Source organism: Pipistrellus kuhlii, unplaced genomic scaffold, assembly GCF_014108245.1.
Source record: "Pipistrellus kuhlii isolate mPipKuh1 unplaced genomic scaffold, mPipKuh1.p scaffold_m20_p_6, whole genome shotgun sequence".
Classification (NCBI taxonomy): Eukaryota; Metazoa; Chordata; class Mammalia; order Chiroptera; family Vespertilionidae; genus Pipistrellus; species Pipistrellus kuhlii.
This window is the reverse complement of record NW_023425562.1, coordinates 704,327-726,157: the sequence shown is the minus strand read 5'-3', so window position 1 is coordinate 726,157 and position 21,831 is coordinate 704,327. Positions and strand designations below refer to the sequence as shown.

Genomic DNA, 21,831 nt, shown 5'->3' with positions numbered 1-21,831 from the left:
GGTCGGCAAACTGCGGCTCGCTAGCCGCAGGCGGCTCTGGGGCCCCTTGAGGGTGGCTCTTCCACCGAATACCACGGCCTGGGCCTGGGCGAGTCTGTGTTGAAGAAGTGGCGTTAGAAGAAGTTTAAGTTTCTAAGAAATGTGGCTCTCCAAAGAGAGTTCAATCCTTGTGCTGTGGGTATTTGGCTCTGTTGGCTGATGAGTTTGCCGACTACTGGCCTGGGTGACGGGTGAATGCTTTGAAAGAACCGTCGATCCAAAGCCCGAGACGCGTTGCGGTAACGGTGTTGTGTGGGGTGACTCCGTGGCCTTCGTGCTCGGGGACGTAAGGCTGAGCGGGTGGCGCTGGGGGGAGGAACTGTCCGGAGAAACAGATGAGCAACAGGAAGTCGGCCCCCTTTGCCTCTCCCAAAAGCGTGACATCATTAGAGCGAGTGTCTGATGCTCAGCACAGAACCATTACGAGATAATGACACCGTTTATGGCTCCTCTTAAACCCAACTGTGTTGTGTTGTTGTTAATTCTCACCTGAGAATATGTTTTCCATTGATTTTTTTTTTAGAGCGTGTGGAAGGTAGGCGGGGAGAGAGTGAGAAACGTGGATGTGAGAGAGACACATCGATGGGTTGCTTCCTGCATGCGCCCCGACCAGGGCGGCAGGGATCAATCCTGCAACCCAGGTGCTTGCCCTTGACCGGGAATGAACCCAGGCCCTTCCCTGCACGGGCCATGCTCTAACCACTGAGCGCACTGGTCGGGGCTTCCCTGTTTCTCGACTTGCTGGTCTGCACGTTTGAGATCCAGTCCCAGGGTGAGGGGCTGGTGGGCGCCGGGTGGCCTCTGCCTGTCCCTGAGGCCAGGAGCCCGCCTAGCCAGGCCTCACCGAAACCGGGGCCCCGTCCCCCGTGGGGCACCACGCCCCTTCATTTCCCGCGGGATGAGTGGCTTCTGAGTCCCCTCTGTCACTCACGTCCTGGACGTCTAACGTTGAGAAACGGTAACTCCTGCAAGTTGATCAATAATTCATATTAATGGGACAGGCGTGCTTTCTGAATTGCGAACTTGATTGAGTCGTCGCTGAGCGAACAAAAATCAAACCTCAGGGATCCGGGGGTCCCACTTCCCACGGGGACCCCCGGTCTGGAGCTGCTGTACGAGAGCTGGGGACGAGGGAGCAGCGAGCACAGGACTCGAACCCTCGCTCCGCGGCCTCGATGGCACGGACAGAACTTCCGGTCCCTGTGTCCTACGCGAATGTGAAAAGGCTTTTAATAAAGAAATGCTTATCGTTAAATTAAGTCTGTTTTCTTAATTAATTCGCTGTTATTTTTAGCAAATGTTAGGGAATAGGCCATATGCTGGGAAAAACACTAGTCATTTTCCCACGTAAACAAACATTACATACGTACAGCCACAGTCTACGCACTTAAATCCCAGGGTCACTGCCTGTGAGCGTGATTAGCAGGGGGATCGGTCTGCTGACCTGTGGCGCAGCCTCTGCGGAGTTTTACCACCTGCGTGATGCCCCCTCCCGCGCTAGGCCCCGCCCCGTGTGTGCAAGGCCCCGCCCTGTGTGTGCTGGCCCCGCCCTGTGTGTGCTGGCCCCGCCCTGTGTGTGCTAGGCCCCGCCCTGTGTGTGCAAGGCCCCGCCCTGTGTGTGCTGGCCCCACCCTGTGTGTGCTGGCCCCGCCCTGTGTGTGCTAGGCCCCGCCCCGTGTGCAAGGCCCCGCCCCGTGTGTGCTGGCTCTGCCCCGTGTGCAAGGCCCCGCCCTGTGTGTGCTGGCCCCGCCCCGTGTGTGCTAGGCCCCGCCCTGTGTGTGCTGGCCCCGCCCTGTGTGTGCTGGCCCCGCCCCGTGTGTGCTAGGCCCCGCCCTGTGTGTGCAAGGCCCCGCCCTGTGTGTGCTGGCCCCGCCCTGTGTGTGCTGGCCCCGCCCTGTGTGTGCTAGGCCCCGCCCCGTGTGTGCTAGGCCCCGCCCTGTGTGTGCTAGGCCCCGCCCCGTGTGCAAGGCCCCGCCCTGTGTGTGCATCTGTTTACTGGGTGGCTGGTGAGCGAGCATTTCCTGGGCCTGGTCAGTATCCATTTTAAGTGACAGTAACACAGGAAACTGTCCTCTGACAAAGTTTTCACGCCTGCTTCATGCTAACGACACACACGTGTCCACATGAGTGGAAACAGGTGAACTAGCGAGCGTTCCGAAGACCTGCTTCCTGGTACAGCGGACCTCCGGCTTTAGCAGACGCCCCCGGGGTGAGCCGGGAATGGCGGTGACTGCCCCACGCTCCATCCCGGTCTGCAGAGCACGGGCTCCGGCCTCGTCCTGGAGCTGGCGCAGAGCGGTGAGCACGACCTGGGTGCGAGAGCCGGCCGGGGCCAGTCCCTCCGTGCGGCTCCCGTCCCGCCCGGAGCAGCCCTGCCGTGGCTGGGAGTCTGTGTCCTGGGAGTGCGGACCCCGTCCGTGCCTGGGGTGGGGCATTGCGGGGGGCAGGGGTGAACCTGGGGCCGCACGGATGGCGGAGCGGAGGCCGCAGTGTGCTCCCTGGAGGACACAGCTTGAGTCCCGTTGGCTGGTCCCCTTCAGCTCACGCTCCATTGTTTGTCCGGGGGCGGGGGCGGGGGCTGGGAGCGGGGGCCCTTCTCCCACAGCGGCTCCTCCCCGCCTCGCCTGCCGCTCACCTCCACCTGCGCCCCCCTGGGCTTCGGCCTGACTCAGCGGTTTTGTGTCCCGGGAAAGGCCTGGCTATTGTGTTCATTTCTCTCTCTCTCTCTCTCTCTCTCTCTCTCTCTCTCTCTCTTAAATATATTTTATTGATTTTACACAGAGAGGAAGGGAGAGGGATAGAGAGCTAGAAACATCGATGAGAGAGAAACATGGACCAGCTGCCTCCTGCCCACCCCCCACCGGGGATGTGCCCGCAACCAAGGTACGTGCCCTTGACCAGAATCGGACCCGGGACCCTGAGTCCGCAGGCCGACGCTCTGGCCCTGAGCCACACCGGCCGTGGCTCGTGTGTTCCTGAGTGAAGCCTGCTGGTCCCGTGTTTCTGTGGAGCGTCCCTGACGTGTCCGGTGCTGACGGTGCGGGAAGGGAGAGTCAGACACAGCTGCGCTCGGACTCACGGCGCTGACAGCCACGTGGGCGACTCTGTGGCCTCAGATGCTGTCCCGCTCCCCGCGGCACGCTTTCGCCACTCACACGCGTGGCCTCGCTCATGTCATGTTTGCATGTAGCCAGCGTGTGTCCGGGTTCTGGCTGTCCTTGTTGGTGGGCCCGGCTTTTCCACCTCCACCGTAACCCTATCCTAGTGGTCGGCAAACTCATCAGTTGACAGAGCCAAATATCAACAGGACGACCATTGAAATTTCTTTGGAGAGCTAAATTTTTTTAAACTTAAACTTTTTTTTTTAATACATTTTATTGATTTTTTACAGAGAGGAGGAGAGAGGGATAGAGAGCTAGAAACGTCAGTGTGAGAGAAACATTGACCAGCTGCCTCTTGCACACCCCCTACCGGGGATGTGCCCACAACCAAGGTACATGTCCTTTACCGGAATCGAACCTGGGACCTTTCAGTCCGCAGGCTGACGCTCTACCACTGAGCCAAACCGGTTTCGGCAAAACTTAAACTTCTTCTAACGCCGCATCTTCAACATAGACTCACCCCAGCCTTGGTATTTTGTGGAAGAGCCACACTCAAGGGGCCCAAGAGCCGCATGTGGCTCGCGAGCCGCGGTTTGCCGACCACGGACTGCTAGACACACACGCACTTCGGTCTCATTAGACAGTTTTAACACCCCTCTTTCCCATTTTACTCCAAATCTGGGAAAATAGATGCAGATCAGTTAGTGGTGTATTTCTGGGTCTGATCTTTGCAAATCCTTAGGGACACGCTGACAGTATGGAGCCCAGTGAATGCTGGGACAGGACAGGGCGTCCACAGTCCGCCCGCTCGTCCTGTATTGAAGGTCACGGAGAAAAGCTGTGGAAGCTCATAAAACAGGACTCATGTACCAGCACCTTCCTCCTCCTCCTCGCCTGTCACCGCTCACGGTGTAGGCATGTTCTGGTGCCTCTGCCCACGTCAGTATTATTCGCTCAGTGCCCACAAGGTGTCGATGAGAAGATGAATCAGGGTACTTTATTTCCAGTGTGTAAGACCCCCACTTTTCCAACCCGGAATGAGGGGATCAGTATTTTAAACATTTTGCTGGTTTTCCTCGGACCGCCTTCTTCTTTGTTGGCACCTTAGGGAGCTGTTCTTCCTGTTTTCCCCGCCGTCTGGTCACACCTCCGCGGAGGAGGCCCACGTGGTCCCCTGCAGCTCGGTGTCCATGCTCTTTGGCACAGAATCCAGGCTGATTGTTGCCGAGTAAGACCATCGCTCACCGGTGTTCACCCCTTTGTTCTCTGACATCTTTCCGGGCTCAGCACGCTCCGGTCCCCGTTGCATCTGCGCACTCTCCACCTCTCATCACGGCGCTGGTTTTCGATTCCCAGTCGGGGCACATGCCCCATTGGGCTCCGTCCCAAACAGAGTGTATTAAAAGAGGCAGCCAATCAATGGTTCTTGCTCATCGTTTTTAAAAAAATATATTTTATTGATTTTGTACAGAGAGGAAGGGAGAGAGATAGAGAGCTAGAAACGTCAATGAGAGAGAAACAACGACCAGCTGCCTCCTGCACACCCCCTACTAGGGATGTGCCCGCAACCAATGTACATGCCCTTGACCGGAATCGAACCTGGGACCTTTCAGTCGGCAGACTGATGCTCTACCTCTGAGCCAAACCGGCTTCGGCTCTCTCGCTCATCATTGATCTCTCTCGCTCGCTCTCTCTCTCTCTCTCTCTCTCCCTCCCTCCCCCCCCCCCCTTCTCTGAAATCAATAAAAATGTGTATAACGAATAGAGCCTACGGAATACACTGGGTAAGAGGATGGGTGTCAGGCCAGGCTCCCTCGGTTGGAATTCTCATCCGGCTGACTTCGGGCGAATTACCGATCCCGGTGTCTGTGGCCGGAGGGCCAGAGTGCCTGCCTCACGCCCGCGGCTGCCGGGGGATTGGGCGTGAACTCCGGCGGGCGCTCACGTCTCTGGCCGAGGACACAGGAGGAGAGCTTCGCGTGTGCCTCTCGCTCCTTCTCTGCAAGGCGCTGTCTCTTCGGTGGGGAAGGTGCACCCCCGCTGCACGGCTCCTTCTCCCCGGAAAGTGCCTGGGTGCGGGTGCCCTGTGGTCGGACACAGCTCTGCAGGGCCTGTTTGGGGTGAGTGCCTCGCAGACGCCCTGCTGGGCTCAGCCCGCCCTGGGCCGCCCAGGCCTCCAGCGAGGTGTGAGAGTCTGTGCTGTCCGCTGGCCCAGCCCCTGGTGAGATGTGTGAGTGCGGGCCCCGCTGGCCCCTGCAGAGCGAGTTCCGAAGGAAGGTCCTCAGAAATTTCTAGGAGGCGCGATGGAGGGAGGAGGCCATGGAGGAGGTGGCGATGGAGGAGGCCACGGAGGAGGCGGCCATGGAGGAGGCCACGGAGGAGGCAGCGATGGAGGGGAGGAGGCCACGGAGGCGGCGGCGATGGAGGGGAGGAGGCCACGGAGGAGGCGGCGATGGAGGGGAGGAGGCCATGGAGGAGGCGGCGATGGAGGGGAGGAGGCCATGGAGGAGGCGGCGATGGAGGGGAGGAGGCCATGGAGGAGGCGGCAATGGAGGGGAGGAGGCCACGGAGGAGGCGGCGATGGAGGGGAGGAGGCGGCCATGGAGGGGAGGAGGCGGCCACGGAGGAGGCGGCGATGGAGGAGGCCACGGAGGAGGCAGCGATGGAGGGGAGGAGGCCATGGAGGCGGCGGCGATGGAGGGGAGGAGGCGGCCACGGAGGAGGCGGCGATGGAGGGAGGAGGCCACGGAGGAGGCGGCCATGAAGGGGAGGAGGCCATGGAGGAGGCGATGGAGGAGAGGAGGCCACGGAGGAGTCGGCCATGAAGGGGAGGAGGCCATGGAGGAGGCGATGGAGGAGAGGAGGCCACGGAGGAGTCGGCCATGGAGGGGAGGAGGCGGCCATGGAGGAGGCGGCGATGGAGGGGAGGAGGCGGCGATGGAGGGGAGGAGGCGGCCACGGAGGAGGCGGCGATGGAGGGGAGGAGGCGGCCATGGAGGAGGCGGCGATGGAGGGGAGGAGGCGGCCATAGAGGGGAGGAGGCGGCCACGAAGGAGGCGGCGATGGAGGGGAGGAGGCCACGGAGGAGGCGGCCATGGAGGGGAGGAGGCCACGGAGGAGGCGGCGATGGAGGGGAGGAGGCGGCCATGGAGGAGGCGGCGATGGAGGGGAGGAGGCGGCCACGGAGGAGGCGGCGATGGAGGGGAGGAGGCGGCCATGGAGGAGGCGGCGATGGAGGGGAGGAGGCGGCCATGGAGGAGGCGGCGATGGAGGGGAGGAGGCGGCCATAGAGGGGAGGAGGCGGCCACGAAGGAGGCGGCGATGGAGGGGAGGAGGCCATGGAGGAGGCGGCGATGGAGGGGAGGAGGCCACGGAGGCGGCGGCGATGGAGGGGAGGAGGCCACGGAGGCGGCGGCGATGGAGGGGAGGAGGCGGCCACGGAGGAGGCGGCGATGGAGGGGAGGAGACCACGGAGGCGGCGGCGATGGAGGGGAGGAGGCCATGGAGGAGGCGGCGATGGAGGGGAGGAGGCCACGGAGGAGGCGGCGATGGAGGGAGGAGGCCACGGAGGAGGCGGCGATGGAGGGGAGGAGGCCACGGAGGAGGCGGCGATGGAGGGGAGGAGGCCACGGAGGAGGCGGCGATGGAGGGGAGGAGGCCACGGAGGAGGCGGCGATGGAGGGAGGAGGCCACGGAGGAGGCGGCGATGGAGGGGAGGAGGCCACGGAGGAGGCGGCGATGGAGGGGAGGAGGCCACGGAGGAGGCGGCGATGGAGGGGAGGAGGCCACGGAGGAGGCGGCGATGGAGGGAGGAGGCCATGGAGGAGGCGGTGATGGAGGGGAGGAGGCCACGGAGGCGGCGGCGATGGTGGCGGGAAGAGGCTGGCGATTGCAGAGCCTCGGCCTGTCTGGTGAGCCAGGGCTGTGCCTCCTTCCCCTCCTGCGAAGGGCCTGCTGCCTGCAGACGGAGGTAGGCTAATTGTTCTTGGGAGAGGAGCTGCAGACAGATAATTCACACATCATTATGAAGGTTTAATCACAGCAGATTTATTAATAATCCTTAAATTAAAAAGGTAAATCTGGGCTTGGGTTTACGGAGGAATTAGCCGAACCCGGGGGGGGGGGGTGTGTGGAGGTGATTCTCTGCACCAGCGTGCTCGGCAGTGGATTCTTCCCGAGCGCTTTCCGGGGGCTCAGCACGGAGTTTGTGTGGTCAGTGAGGAGGCACCGGTGGGGATGGGGGTGGGGGAGTGAGGGTGGGGATGGGGGTGGGGGTGGGGGTGGGGGTGGGGGGTGAGGGTGGGGATGGGGGTGGGGGAGTAGGGGTGGGATGGGGGTGGGGGAGTGGGGGTGGGGATGGAGATGGGGATGGGGGTGGGGATGGGGGTGGGGCAGTGAGGGTGGGGATGGGGGTGGGGGAGTGAGGGTGGGTGGGGACGGGGGTGGGGATGGGGGTTAGGGTGTGGGGATGGGGGTTGGGGTGGGGTGGGGATGGGGGTGGTGAGGTCTCAGTAGAAGCACCTCCTTAGGGACCCTGAGGAGCAGAGGAGCCTCCAGGGCTCCCCCCACCCCGGCTGCGATGGGCTCCCTCAGACCAGCTTTGTGGGCCCACAGCTCTGAGTTCGAGGGGAGACTGAGCGGGGGGGGGGGGGGTGTCACACCTACAGAAGCACAGGCTCAGGCGTCGCCCGGACGTCAGGCCGTTCTGAATCCTGTGGGAGCCGCGGGGAGAGCAAGTCCTCTGTCCCACAGGCAGGCGGGGGTCCTGACGCACGGCCTGTCTTCTCTCTCTCTCTCTTTTTAAAACACATGTTTACTGATGTCAGAGAGGCAGGGAGAGGGAGAGGGAGAGGGAGAGGGGGAGAGAGAGAGAGAGAGAGAGAGAGAGAGAGAGAGAGGGGAACGTCAATGGTGAGAGTATCATCAGTCATGCCTCCTGCACGCCCCACGCTGCAATCAGGCCCGCCACCTGGGCCTGTACCTGGATCAGAATCGAACCCAGGACCTTCCGTCCACAGTCCAACACTCCATCCACTGAGCCACACCGGCCAGGGCTGTTGCCTTTCTTTTGAAGCGTGCCGGTGTGTCACAGACGCTCTCCTTGTGGCTGTGAGCTGGGGGTACCTGTGGGGTGCCTGGCGGGATGTGGGTGCCGCCCGCGCTCGGAGCTGGCACCACCCTCACTGTGTCTCCACCCCCCACCATGCCTGGGGTGCTGATGCCTCCCAGGTGGTGGTACTCAGAGTGGCTCATCCTCTCCGGCTCAATAAAAATGCAAAGAAGGTGGATTCTTAAAAATAACAAGCTGCAGCCAAGACCGGTGTGGCTCAGTGGATAGAGCATCGGTCTGTGGACTGAAGGGTCCCAGGTTCGATTCCGTTCAAGGGCATGTACCTTGATTGTGGGCACATCCCCAGTGTGGGGGGGGGGGTGCAAGAAGCAGCTGATTGATGATTCTCTCTCATCAATGTTTCTAACTCTCTATCCCTCTCTCTTCCTCTCTGTAAAAAATCAATAAAATATATTTTAAAAAATTATAAGCTGCAGTCCAGTTGGCTAATTTCCTTCTTGTCCTTTTCAGAAAACACAGGGAGATCTGGCTCTTTCTGGCTCCCTGTCTGAGAACCTCCCCTTCCCACGGACATTCACGGAAAATTACCTCCCAGTATATATCTGTGCATGTATGTGCGCGTGTATGTTTCTGCTGATTACTAAGTCACATGGTGCGAAAGCAAAACGATGAATACATATGGGCGTTTATTTATCAGTCCTTCCCCTCTCCGTGTGATTGATTTAGCTGATTTTGCTTTATACATATTTATAGATCATCGGGTCCTAAATCTTGACTTAAAACCCGCGTGGACGGAGCACAGATGCCATAAAAACGGGTAATAGATGCTCCCGCGGTCCTGACAGGTCAGGACTGAGCCGGTCTAAGTGGGACGCGTTCCCACAAACGACTATTAATTTATAGTTACTCAGATAATGGTGCCGCGTCCTCCCGCTCCGTCCGGAGCCTGCAGATTGCCTATCGATTATGCTAATGGCACCGGCGTCTCCGAGCCTGGCTGCCCTCCTGCAGGCCGCCCGCACCAGGCCGGCGGGCGAGGGGGTCACCGCGCAGGAGCGGCGGCAGTCTGCGGGGGCGAGGCGAGGCGAGGCTGCAGCTGCAGGGACAGTCGACAGGGACGTCGGGATCGTGTGGTCCGGGCGGGACCTGAGCTGCGAAGCTGAGAGGATGCTCTCCGGTCGCTTTGGTCAGGTTCCTCCCGGAGAGAGGCCGGGGGGTGCTCAATAATGATTTACTCTTGTGGTTTGTTTTTGGTCCAGTGGCTTTTCTTGTTTTCTCCATCAGGGACCTCAGGCACGGAGGGCTGCGTGCGTCTTAAATCTATTAGCCCAGCCCGAGGAGGACAAGATGAATTCTTTCAGTTACACACAGATTTTCCCGTGCTTTGTAACAGTGCATGCATGTCAGCCTCTCTTCCTGCTCTGACCTTCCCTTGGCAAACAGGGGCCTTATTTACAGGGTCTCCTCTCCTCTCCTCTCCTCCCCCCCCCCCCCTTTGGTGAACCACTTTGTTGTCGGGACAGTTGTTCAGAAACTTTTTCTTTTTTCTTTTTTTAAAATATATTTTATTGAATTTTTTACAGAGAGGAAGGGAGAGAGGTAGTTAGAAATATCGATGAGAGAGAAACATCGATCAGCTGCCTCCTGCACATCTCTTACGGGGGACATGCCCACAACCAAGGTCCATGCCCTTGACCGGAATCGAACCCGGGACCTCTCAGTCCGCAGGCTGATGCTCCATCCACGGAGCCAAACTGGTTCAGTGAAACTTCTTGTCTTCCTCAGTGGGATCACTTCTTAGAAACGTAGGCCTCCCACCTGCTAGTGTGCCAGGTAGGAAAGCAACGGAAAAAAAATCTTTAAGAAATGTGTTTTTAGCCCGGCTGGTGTGGCTCAGTGGTTGAGCTCCAACTTCTGAACCAGGAGGTCGTGGTTTGAGTCCCCAGTCAGGGCACAGGCCCTGGTGTGGGCTCGGTCCCCAGCAGGGCCTGCAGGAGGCGGCCGGTCCATGGTTCTCTCTCACCGTGGGTGTTTCTCCCTCTCCCTTCCTCTCTGAATCAGTGAAAACATGGACCAGTTTGATTTCGGTGGTTTTTCACTCTCTGGAGAGTAGTTTTGGCCCCAGTTTGAAGGGGACCAGTGGGAGCTGCTGCAGGTAAAAGGGGAAATGATGTTTCCTGTGTGTCTGGGTGACATGACTCATTCAGACGAATCCGGAGTCTCTGCATTCAGACTCGTCCTCAGACGCACACGGGCAGGTCCCCAGACTGAAGGGCCATGCCGTCCTCACCGGAGCGCGGGCTGACAGCAGACTCTGGGGATGGCACCGGCTTCTCGGGAGGAGACGGGTGTCGCCTTCGAAGCCCGTGAGGCACGAGGGCCAGAGCGCGGTGACGTCACAGCGAGCCGGTCTCCGTCCTCCCTCCCGGGTTTTGTGTCCGCGCTGGTCCCCGAGCGTCCATGCCGGTCCCCGAGCGTCTGGCCGGTCTCCGAGCGTCCGCGCCGGTCACTAAATGTCTACATCGGTGACCGAGTGTCCATATCAGTGACCGAGTGTCCACGTCAGTGGCTGAGTGTCCATGTCGGTGACTGAGTGTCCATGTCGGTGACCGAGTGTCCATGTCGGTGACTGAGTGTCCACGTCGGTCACTAAATGTCTACGTCGGTGACCGAGTGTCCATATCGGTGACCGAGTGTCCACGTCAGTGACCGAGTGTCCACGTCAGTGACCGAGTGTCCATGTCGGTGACTGAGTGTCCATATCGGTGACTGAGTGTCCATGTCGGTCACTGAATGTCTACATCAGTGACCGAGTGTCCATGTCGGTGACTGAGTGTCCACGTCAGTGACCGAGTGTCCATATCAGTGACCGAGTGTCCACGTCAGTGGCTGAGTGTCCATGTCAGTGACTGAGTGTCCACGTCGGTCACTAAATGTCTACATTGGTGACCGAGTGTCCACGTCGGTCACTAAATGTCTACATTGGTGACCGAGTGTCCACGTCGGTGACTGAGTGTCCACGTCGGTCACTAAATGTCTACATTGGGACTGTTTTAAGACGCCGCGGGACGCGGGACAGATGGTTAAGAATCGGGACTGTCCCGCCAAAAGCGGGATGTCTGGGTCACCTTACCCTAAACGTCTGAGGGTGGCCCATGGGACAGGGTGCAGGGCAGCGGGGTGGGCTCTGTCTGTCTGGCCGGGGTGGGCTCTGTCTGGCCGGGGTGGGCTCTGTCTGGCCGGGGTGGGCTCTGTCTGTCTGGCCGGGGTGGGCTCTGTCTGTCTGACAGGGGTGGGCTCTGTCTGGCCGGGGTGGGCTCTGTCTGGCCGGGTGGGCTCTGTCTGTCTGGCGGGGTGGGCTCTGTCTGTCTGGCCGGGGTGGGCTCTGTCTGTCTGGCCGGGGTGGGCTCTGTCTGGCCGGGGTGGGCTCTGTCTGTCTGGCGGGGTGGGCTCTGTCTGTCTGGCCGGGGTGGGCTCTGTCTGGCCGGGGTGGGCTCTGTCTGTCTGGCCGGGGTGGGCTCTGTCTGTCTGGCCGGGGTGGGCTCTGGCTGGCCGGGGTGGGCTCTGTCTGTCTGGCGGGGGTGGGCTCTGGCTGGCTGGCTGGGGTGGATTGGAGTCTCCAGGTGACTCCCCGGTGGGTGGTGTGCAGGAGTCAGCGGATGGGTGATCCTCTCTCATCATGGATGTTTCTCTCTCTCCCCCTCTCCTTTCCTCTCTGAAATCAGTAAAAATATTAATTAATGAAAAGGGAACATAGTTACCTGTAGAAGGAAGAAGGTTTGTCGAGATCAGAAAGCACTTCCCAACACGTGCTGGCAGTCCGAGAAATCGGGACTCCTGTGTCTGTGACTTCGTGATTGTACGTTTCACGTATCATATCACGCATTTCTTAGGTGTCTCGATGCGACTCGATTTATTAACTGTTTCTCTAGCTGCTCTATTTTGAGACGACCTGTTCCTGGCTTTGAAGGGCTCTCTGCCTTTAGAGATTAATGCCTGATCAGTTAGTCACCGATTGCATCACCCTGATGACCCTCAGGAGGCATGTTCTCCCCCTCCCTACCCCCCGTGCCCTCCTGCTCTGGGAAGGCCGGGGGCACGCCTCTCAAATAGGTTAAAGAGCCAGAAAGCACTGTAAGTTCTCACCGGGCTTCCTGGGAATCAGGGCTCCTGGTCTTGTCCCCGCGCGGTGAGGCCGGTGCAGGGGCGGGGCTGGAGCGCAGTTTCCAGTCGCTTGGCTTTTGACGCCCAGCGTGCCAATGCAGGCTGTGGGCTCGGTGATCACTGACAGTTGCTCTTTGGGCATTTTATTGCATTTTCCGCCGGTTTTCCAAACGGGAGACGCTCCCTGTCTGTTCCTGCCCCGGTGCTGGTGTCGGTGAGAATGCCTGTGGGCCGGAGCCTGGGCTGCCTCCTCGGGGCACATACGGGGGCTGCATTCTGTGTGTGGTGACTGGTGTCTGAGCGAAGGTAATGAGCTCGGCGGGCCAGACGGCGGCGGTTCCGGCGGCTTCCGGGAAGGAGTACGGTTGGCAGAGGAGCAGTCCCTGCTTCAGCCCAGGGCTTCCTCTCTCCTTCCCTCGGGCGGTGGCCAAGCGGGGGTTGTCTCTCGTGTGTAAGCAGGGCCCCGAAACGAGGGTGGCCAGGCGGGACAGTCCCAATTTTTAATCATCTGTCCCACGGAGTTTTAAAACAGTCCCGATTTTTGGAAAAAAAGACGCCGCGGGACGCGGGACAGATGGTTAAGAATCGGGACTGTCCCGCCAAAAGCGGGACGTCTGGGTCACCTTACCCTAAACGTCTGAGGGTGGCCCATGGGACAGGGCGCAGGGCGGCGGGGAGAGGGCCGGCTCCGCCCCCGGGACCTGGGCCGCGCCGGGGAGACTCGCTTTGGATTCTTCCCCCGAGAAACAGGCAGCACAGCCCCCTCCACGCCCCCCTCACCCCAACGTCCAGGGCTCATGTGTGTCTGTCCTGGGTCGAGAGAAGACGACATGTGACTGTAGAGAGAGCCTGTCTGTAACCCTGTCCTCCGTCTCCGTCTCCCCGCAGACCCCAACTGTAAGCTGGAGGACAAGCCCGAGGATGGCGAGGCGCTAGAGGGCCACAAGCGGCCGGAGGACGCGGAGGAGCTGGAGGACGAGGCCGTGCACAGCTGCGACAGCTGCCTGCAGGTGTTCGAGTCGCTGAGTGACATCACCGAGCACAAGATCAGCCAGTGCCAGCTGGCAGGTACGCCCCGCCGCCCGCCCTGCCCGCCCGGGCTGCCCCTCTCCCCCCTCCGCCCGCTCTCCCAGGCCTCCCCCGCCCGCGGACACCGCGTGCTTCCGTGCGGCCGGCCTGGGGAAGGACGGCGAGAGGCCGGGCACGGCACACGCAGGGTCCCGGTCCTACAAGTTCGTAGCCAATGGGCGTATTTCAGTTTCCGTTAAAAAAGTGCATTTTTATTGATGTCAGAAAGGAAGGGGAGAGGGAGAGAGAGAAACATCCATGATGAGAATCCTGGACCGGCTGCCTCCTGCACGCCCCACCCTGGGGATGGAGCCCACACCCCGGGCCTGTGCCCTGACCGGCTTTGAACCGTGACCTCCTGGTTCCTAGGTCGTCGCTCCACCACGGAGCCAGGCAGGACAAGCCCGAGGATGGCGAGGCTTCCTTTCCATTTTTAAACGCGGGTCAGGGATGCCCTCGGAGCTGCCCTGGGTGCTCACGTCACGTTTGAAAACGCCTCCTGGAGAATTCGCTCCCAAAGGCAGGAGCTTCCACTCCTCATTCCACCTGACACGCCAGTTCCAGGGCCCCCGGCCGTCTGCCCGGCCCTCTGCCCGGCCGTCTGCCCGGCCGTCTGCCCGGCCCTCTGCCCGGCCGTCTGCCCTGCCCTCTGCCCGGCCCTCTGCCCGGCCCTCTGCCCGGCCCTCTGCCCGGCCGCGCCCGTGAGCCTGTGGCCAGGCCCACACCCTGGGCGGCACCTTCCTCACGGACACAGGGCCGCATCTCCTCTGTCACGGCACCCGCCCCTGACGTCTACACGCAGTGTGACTTGTAAATTGCAAGTGTCCAGTATGAGGAATTTTGACAAAACACATTCTCCTGTGACCCGCGTTCCTAAGGCAGTTTCTTCCTCCTAGACGTTTCCCTCCATCCCTTCCACGAGGGAGGCCCCCGGAGGAACTGGATTGAACGTTTTGATCAGTCGTGTGTGTGTTCTAGGACTTGTTGTCTGTGGGCCCACTCAGATGTCCCTTGGGTGGCCAGCTTCTCTTGTTGGGCTGTGTGTGTGTGTGTGTGTGTGTGTGTGTGTGTGTTTCAGTTGCTGAGTGGTTGTCTGTCGTATGACTGTGCGTGACTTCCTTTGGAGGCTCCCGTTGGGTGTTTTGGTTATTGTAAACGCCGGGTTACTGTGGATGACTCTGAGACCCTCCCTCTGCAGATCTTTGTGGACAGACCTGGGCCTTATTTCTCTGAAGAGGAATAGAAGTGCTGGGCTCAGGGTGTCGGGTGGGGTATGGAAACGTTCACTGTACATTTTAACTGGATGAAATAAATCTTTATTGTTCAGATTATGACAGTTGTTCCTCTCTCCAGCTCCCCTCCACCTGGTCCCACACCACCCCATGCCCTTACCACCCCCTCATTGTCCTCGTCCATAGGTGTAAGATTTTGTCCAGTTTCTTCCCGAATCCCCCACACCCTTCCCCCTGAGAGTTGTCAGTTCACTACTGTTATATTCACCAGTTTAATTTATCAGATTTTTTATTCACTTGATATTTTTATTCACTTGTTGATTGATATTTGTTGTTACTTTGTTGTTCATAATTTTTATCTTTACCTTTTTCTTCCTTTTCTTAGATAATACCCTTCAGCATTTCACATAATACTGGTTTGGTGGTGATGAACTAACTCCTTTAGCTTTTTCTTGTCTGTGAAGCTCTTTATCTGACCTTCCATTCTGAATGATAACTTTGCTGGGTAGAGTAATCTTGGTTGTAGATTCTTGCGATTCATCACTTTGTATATTTCTTGCCACTTCCTTCTGGCCTGCACATCCACCTGGTGAAAGAAATAAGTGGATGAAGTTTTCGGTCACTATTGCTTCAAATAGGTTTTCAGTATCTTGCTCTCTCTTTTCTTCTGGCACTCCCATAATTTGGATGTTGGTAAGCTTGAAGTTGTCCCAGAGGCTCCTTACACTATCTTCATATTTTTTCATTCTTTTTTCTCTTTTCAGGTTGCATGTTTTTTGCTTCTTTGTATTTCAAATCTTTGACTTGATTCTTGGGATCGTCTAGTCTGCTATTGGATCTCTCTATATTATTTTTTATTTCAGTCAATGTATGTTTAATTTCTTTTTAAAAAAATATATTTTATTGATTTTTTTATAGAGAGGAAGAGAGAGGGATAGAGAGTAAGAAACATAGATAAGAGAGAATCATCGATCAGCTGCCTCCTGCACACCCCCTACTGGGAATGTGCCCACAACCAAGTATATACCCTTGACCAGAATCGAACCCGGGACCCCTCAGTCCGCTGGCCAACGCTATATCCACTGAGCCAAACCAGTTTTGGCTGTATGTTTAATTTCTGATTGGTCTTTTTCATACCCTTGAATGTCTCACTAAATTTCTCGGAGGTTTCTAGAAGATTCTTGATTAACCTTATAACCGTTGTTTTGAACTCTATATTCAGTATTTTGCTTTTATCCATTTCTTTCATTTGTGACATGTTTTTTTTGTCTCTGCATTTTGGCTGCTTCCCTGTGTTTGTTTCTTTGTACTGGGTAGCTCCTAAGCTCCTTGAGTTGATGAGTGGCTTTGTGTGCTAGGCTCAGCCTCTCCAGTCACCTGAGGTGGACACTCTCTGTGCACCCCTTTGTGGGCTGGGTGCACAGTCTTGTTGTAGTTAACCATTGTTTGCTGTTGGCATCTCTGGGAGGAATTGGCCTCCAGGCAAACTGACTGTGAGGACAGCTGTGTCTGTACAGGAAGAGCTGTTGCACAGGAGACACCCTTATGGGGCAGGACTTGCTTCAGTGGGGCTTTGGTGCCGAGTCTGCCTCTGAATGTGTCACTTAGGGATGTGAGGAGTTGTAATCTGGCATGGTCTCACTCTGACCACGGGGTACGCTGGCTCTTGGATCTCCAAGGAGGTGCATGGTCAGCTCCTGTCTGGGGCCGCCCAGCAGGAGCTACAGAGAGATCTGCAGATTCCTCCTCTTTGTTTGGGATTTGGAGGTGGCCAGATGCGGCCCAGCTATGAAGGCCTCTGCCACTGCCAGGTAGTGGGCCTTCTTTTGGAAGCTCTGGGCTCCCTGACCCAGCTGCAGTTCCTTTTAGGGGAAGAGCAGCTCATTAATATGCAAAAGCTGCTGCTCACAGCTCAGGTGGGGTTGTAAATTGGGTGGGGCAGGATCTCTGGAAATCACCAGGGCAGAGCAAATAGCCATGGCTGCCCTGAGCCTGAGAAGTCCCTGGATCTCAGGCTGGGGAGACACACACACACACACACGCACACACACACACACACACACTGAGGGTCCTACGGAAAGAAGCACCGTCTTCACAGATGCCTCTTGGAACAGATTTAAATTTTATTTTTTATTTTTCCCTTTTTAAATGATCATTTGAAATAAATTGCATGAAATAAATGCCATTTTAACTCGTTTCTATCAGGCTTATTATGACATTATAACTTTATTTGCATCCTTATGTATTAATTTCTATGTTAATTCATTATTCCTGGTTTTTAACCTTTGTATTTTAACTAATGACCCAGCTCAGGGAAGTTCGTGAGACCCCAGACCCCAGAGGGCTGCCCCACCCCCCACCGGGCCGCCCCACCCCCCACCGGGCCGCCCCACCCCCCACCGGGCCGCCCCTCCCCCACGGGCCGCCCCACCCCCACGGGCCGCCCCTCCCCCACGGGCCGCCCCTCCCCCACGGGCCGCCCCTCCCCCCACGGGCCACACCACCCCCCACGGGCCGCCCCTCCCCCACGGGCCGCCCCACCCCCACGGGCCGCCCCTCCCCCACGGGCCGCCCCCCCCCCACGGGCCGCCCCCCCCCACGGGCCGCCCCACCCCCCATGGGCCGCCCTAGACACCACTGTGCTTCACCCCGAGACCCAGAGTCCAGTCCCCGCCCAGCCGTGGGGCCGGCGCTGGGCCTGTGTCATTGGGCCCGAGTGGCCTGGGGCAGCAGCCCAGCTGGGCCAGCCTGCTTCCTCAGTTTACCCCCTCCCGGGCCTGTGTCATTGGGCCCGAGTGCTGGCCTGGGGCAGCAGCCCAGCTGGGCCAGCCTGCTTCCTCAGTTTACCCCCTCCCGGGCTCCCTGCCTCCCTCCAGCCGGGCCTGCCCTGCAGCTCACTGTCCTGTCCGAGCGAGGTGCCGCCTGCTCGGCCTGAGCCCCGAGCGGCCGCTCCGGGGGCCCTCGGCTGGCGCCCAGCGGTACGGGCAGCTCTGCTCTGAGCGGGGGCGGGCGGGGCTGCACGCTGGATACGCTCCGCAGCCTCAGAGGGGGGGAGTGGGGCCAGTCTGCTTTCCCGTTAGTCAGGCCAGCCCCGTGCCCATCCTCAGGATCTTGTGTTTGTCCAGCAAACACGGAAACCAGAGTCAGCGAGCCGAGAATCTTTCCAAAAATCAGGACTTTTTAAAAATGCCTCGGGATGCGGGACGCAGGACAAATTGTTAAAAACAGGGACTGTCCCGCCAAAAGCGGGACGTCTGGTCACCTTAACCATGGGGCAGCTCTGGCTGGAGGACAGGGAAGGAGGGAGTCGGAGAGGAAAACTAGATTCCTCACCTCCTGCTGTGCAGTCCTCAAACGCCAGCACTTTCTGCTGAAAGCCGTGTTCACGCATCATCTCCACGCGTCTGTGGCCAGAAACCGGGAGGGCTGGCCTGGGAGCGGCTGGTTTGGGGTCTCGGGGAGCAATCCAGTGTTGGCCAGGGGTGCTGCTCTCGGCAGGGTCTCCCCATGGCCTGTCCGCAGGGAGCGCGGGACAGGGCACTGGCCTCCCAGTGCGCAGTCATGGCGGGGGAGGGGAGTGAAGAGGGTGGGAGCGGGGTGTAGAGAGAAACACTGCGCTGTGCTTCCTGCCTCACCTTGGCGGTGGCCTGCCATCGCTGCTGCAGTTCTAGGCCCCACAGGCCAGCTGGGGGGTAGAGAGAGAATCTCAGGAAGGCTGAAGGCTGAAGGCTGGGGGCCAGCTCATTGGGGACTGGGGTTAATGAGGGGATGGGGAGGGCGGCCAGGGCCCTGCCCTGGGGCTTCACTCCCCTCTCCCTTCCCCCACCCCAAGTCCCAAAGGGCCCTGGGGAGCCTCAGCCCTCAGGGAACCGGGAGGCGTGGGGGCAGGGAGGTGCCCGGAGGCTGGGACCGCCCAGCGGGGGTTGCTTCATATGCTGGCATTCAGGGAAGAGTTATTTGAACCTGGAGTTTAGACGCTTAAGCGTTTTGATGTTGGAGCAGCAGTGAGCGGGGAGGGTGTTCAGATACAGGGCGGCTCCTTCGATGGCACCAGGAAGAGAAGGTGAAGGCAGAACCGGTGCAGAGGCCTTAGGGTGCAGAGTGAGGGGTGCCAAGGCCGGTTGCCCATGTCAGCCAGGACCACAGGCAGGCGCTGGGCCCACACGGCCCTCCTGTCTCCTCGAGGTGGGTCAGTGTCCCCTTTGCCAGCTCTCCCAGGTTCTCCCCAGCGTATCCCCATTACAGTAACGAAGAACCCCCTCCCTCCAGCTGGTGATGCCAGGAACTCGGCCTTGGATACGGGGCACCACCCTCTCTCCCTGGTGGGGCCGTCACAGCAGGCGGGACTGCCGTCCTGAGACGAAGCCCGTAGCAGCATCGAGGCCGCCGCCCTCCTTCCCGTCCGTCCGAGAGGCCTCTGGAACCCGCAGGGGCGTGCCCAGGCGGGCTCCTCGGGGTGGAGGCCCCGCGTGTGTTTTACAGACGATCGAGGCTCACCCCGTGGGACGTCTCACTGGTTATGCCCCCAGCACCCACCCCCCCACCCCACCACCCAGGAATGACCGCGGACCCCTGCCCTCCAGGGGCCGGGCACCGGGCGTCCCGGAGCCGCCGGCCGCGTGGGGCCGCGTGTCAGACGCGCAGGCTGCCCGCTCTCCCTGGGCGTGATTTTCATTAAAAATTCCATTAGCTCGAAAAATCAATGTGATCGGTCCGCAGTAATTAATTCTCACCAGTCTCCGAGAGGAGAGGCGCATTAACAAAACCCGCGAACGCTAGATGAGTGAAAGGCACGTGCTGATGGGCGGGAGGAGAGGTCAGAGGACCGGAGTGAGGCTGGGCCCCGGCGACCGGCCAGCCGCCTGGCCAACCTCATCTCCCCCGGAGCCGGCGCGTGGCCCGGGGCAGGTCACTGAGGGTCCTAATCCGCACGTCCTGTCGTCCTCAGTCCTGTCGTCCTCATCGGCAGAGGGGGCCTTACGAGGGGGGCAGAGGGCAGTACCGCAGCCTCCCTCCGAGGGCTGGCGTCGAGGAAACAGATAACGGGTGCGTCCGCCTAGCCAGCGAGCTGGCCCAGGGCGGGTGCTCGCCATGAGCATCCTCATTGGTGCTGCTGTTACAGAACACGGCGATGGTCCCTTTAAGAAGAACTCACAGCCGAAACCGGTGTGGCTCAGTGGATAGAGCGTCGGCCTGCGGACTGAAGGGTCCCGGGTTCAATTCCGGTCTAGGGCATGTACCGTGGTTGCGGGCACATCCCCTGTGGGGGGTGTGCAGGAGGCGACTGATCGACGATTCTTTCTCATCGATGTTTCTAACTCTCTAGCCCTCTTCCTCTCTCTAAAAAATCAATAAAATATATTAAAAAAAAAAAAAAAAAACATAACTCACAGGAGTCCGATCCCGGACGTGAATGTCTTCTGGGACTGAGAGAGGCTTCTGAAGGAGTGGGTGTGAGTGACTACCTGATCCTTCAGCCTCACCCTCTGCCCTTTCAGCATCAGAAGGGAGTCAGTGTGTGGTGGGTGCGGGGGGACGGGGTGGAGGGAGGGGGACTGTGTGTCTGTTTAGTGAAGGATGCTCTCAGCGCTGGGGAGGACCTGGGGGTGTGGGTTTGTGGGGAACAGTGTGAGGATAAAGAGGAGAGGCCCCGTGTCTGTGTCACCTGTGGGCGGGCGCCCCGAGTGCGAGGGTGGGAGCTGAGTTGTGGAGACAGTGTCAGGCGCCTGGCTTATTTATTTAGTGAGTTTCCCACACACCCCTTAGCTAAGGTGACCAGGCGTCCTGCTTTTGGCGGGACAGTCCCGATTTTTAACAATTTGTCCCGCGTCCCACAGCGTTTTAAAAAAGTCCCGATTTTTCGAAAAATCGGGACCTTTTTTTTAAATTCCACGGTAGCGGGACAAATTGTTAAACATCAGGACGTCTGGTCACCTTACTCTTGGCATATTTTCAGAAAGTTCCCCCGGTTGTATGAATTAGCTCACACATGGTAAATCCCATTTCCGTTCGGTGGGGTCGCACAGGCTCCTCCCGTGGGCTCAGCAGGCCGCACACACAGGCTCCGGCCGTGGGCTCAGCGGTGAGAGTCCAGCGGCGTGGAAATCACCTGCCTGCAGGCGTTTATTCAGATGCGGGAGGTGGTTCTCTGGCTTCTGGGGACGGAGCCGGGGGAAGGTGCTGGTGCCACGAGGGGCGTGGGGACGGTGGGCTGGTCTTGCCGGCCCCGGGCGTTCACGGGCGTGTGAACGTGGCCCGTGAGGGAGGTGTGCAGCCTGCTCCCCTGCTCTGCATGGGGAGGCTCAGAGACGCAGCCGCGTCCCACGGCAGAGGCCTCGGCACCTGGGATAGACGCACGCACCTGGGGGACCGCTGACCGAGGCCCCGTTACCGGCCGAGGCCGCGGCCCTGCGTCCTCTGCTCGTCCTCAGAGGGAGAGGGGCAGGTGCAGAGGCCGCGGCCCTACGTCCTATGCGAGTCCTCAGGAGGGAGAGGCCGGCGGGTGCGGGCGGGAGCGGAGGCTGGGGGAGAGGCCGGTGTGTGCGGGTGGGAGCGGAGGCTGGGGGAGAGGCCGGCGGGTGCGGGCGGGAGCGGAGGCTGGGGGAGAGGCCGGCGGGTGCGGGCGGGAGCGGAGGCTGGGGGAGAGGCCGGCGGGTGCGGGCGGGAGCGGAGGCTGGGGGAGAGGCCGGCAGGTGCGGGCGGTGCAGAGGCTGGAGGAGAGGCCAGCCGTGACCTGCACCCAGGGCTGTTTGCCGCTGAAGGGCGAGGGGGTGAGGGTGGGTGTTAGGGCGAGGCGGGCATCCAGGTCGGCAATTGGAGCTGCAGGCGGATTAAAATACTTTGAGTTGAAGTTCTGAGCCCAGCCCGGTGTGGCTCAGCGGTGGAATGTCACCGGTTGGAGTCCCGGTCAGGGCACACGCCTGGTTGTGGGATCGATTCCCGGGGTGTGTGTGTGTGTGTGTGCAGGAGGCAGCAGTCAATGGCTCTCTCTATCATTGATGTTTCTCTTTCTCTCCATTCCTCTCTGAAACCAATAAAAACCTATTCTTTAAAAATTCTGATACTGGATCTCATTTGCAAATTGCTTTCATAAGCATTAGGCTGTGTCACAGAAGTTGCATACACGGTGGTGGAGAGTTGAGGTAGGCAGGTGTGT

At 59.4% G+C, this 21,831-nt stretch overlaps 1 protein-coding gene across 6 annotated transcripts in view; it reads left to right on the top strand.

Moving 5' to 3' along the window:
• The window catches only part of ZNF521 (zinc finger protein 521), a 227,785-nt gene that overhangs the window by 9,442 nt on the left and 196,512 nt on the right, over window positions 1-21,831 (top strand). For all 6 annotated transcript variants that reach the window (XM_045574318.1, XM_045574317.1, XM_036418786.2 and 3 more), the window contains one exon: window positions 13,264-13,443. In XM_045574318.1, the coding sequence (XP_045430274.1) occupies window positions 13,264-13,443 (180 nt within the window). The remainder of the gene's footprint in view (window positions 1-13,263; window positions 13,444-21,831) is intronic.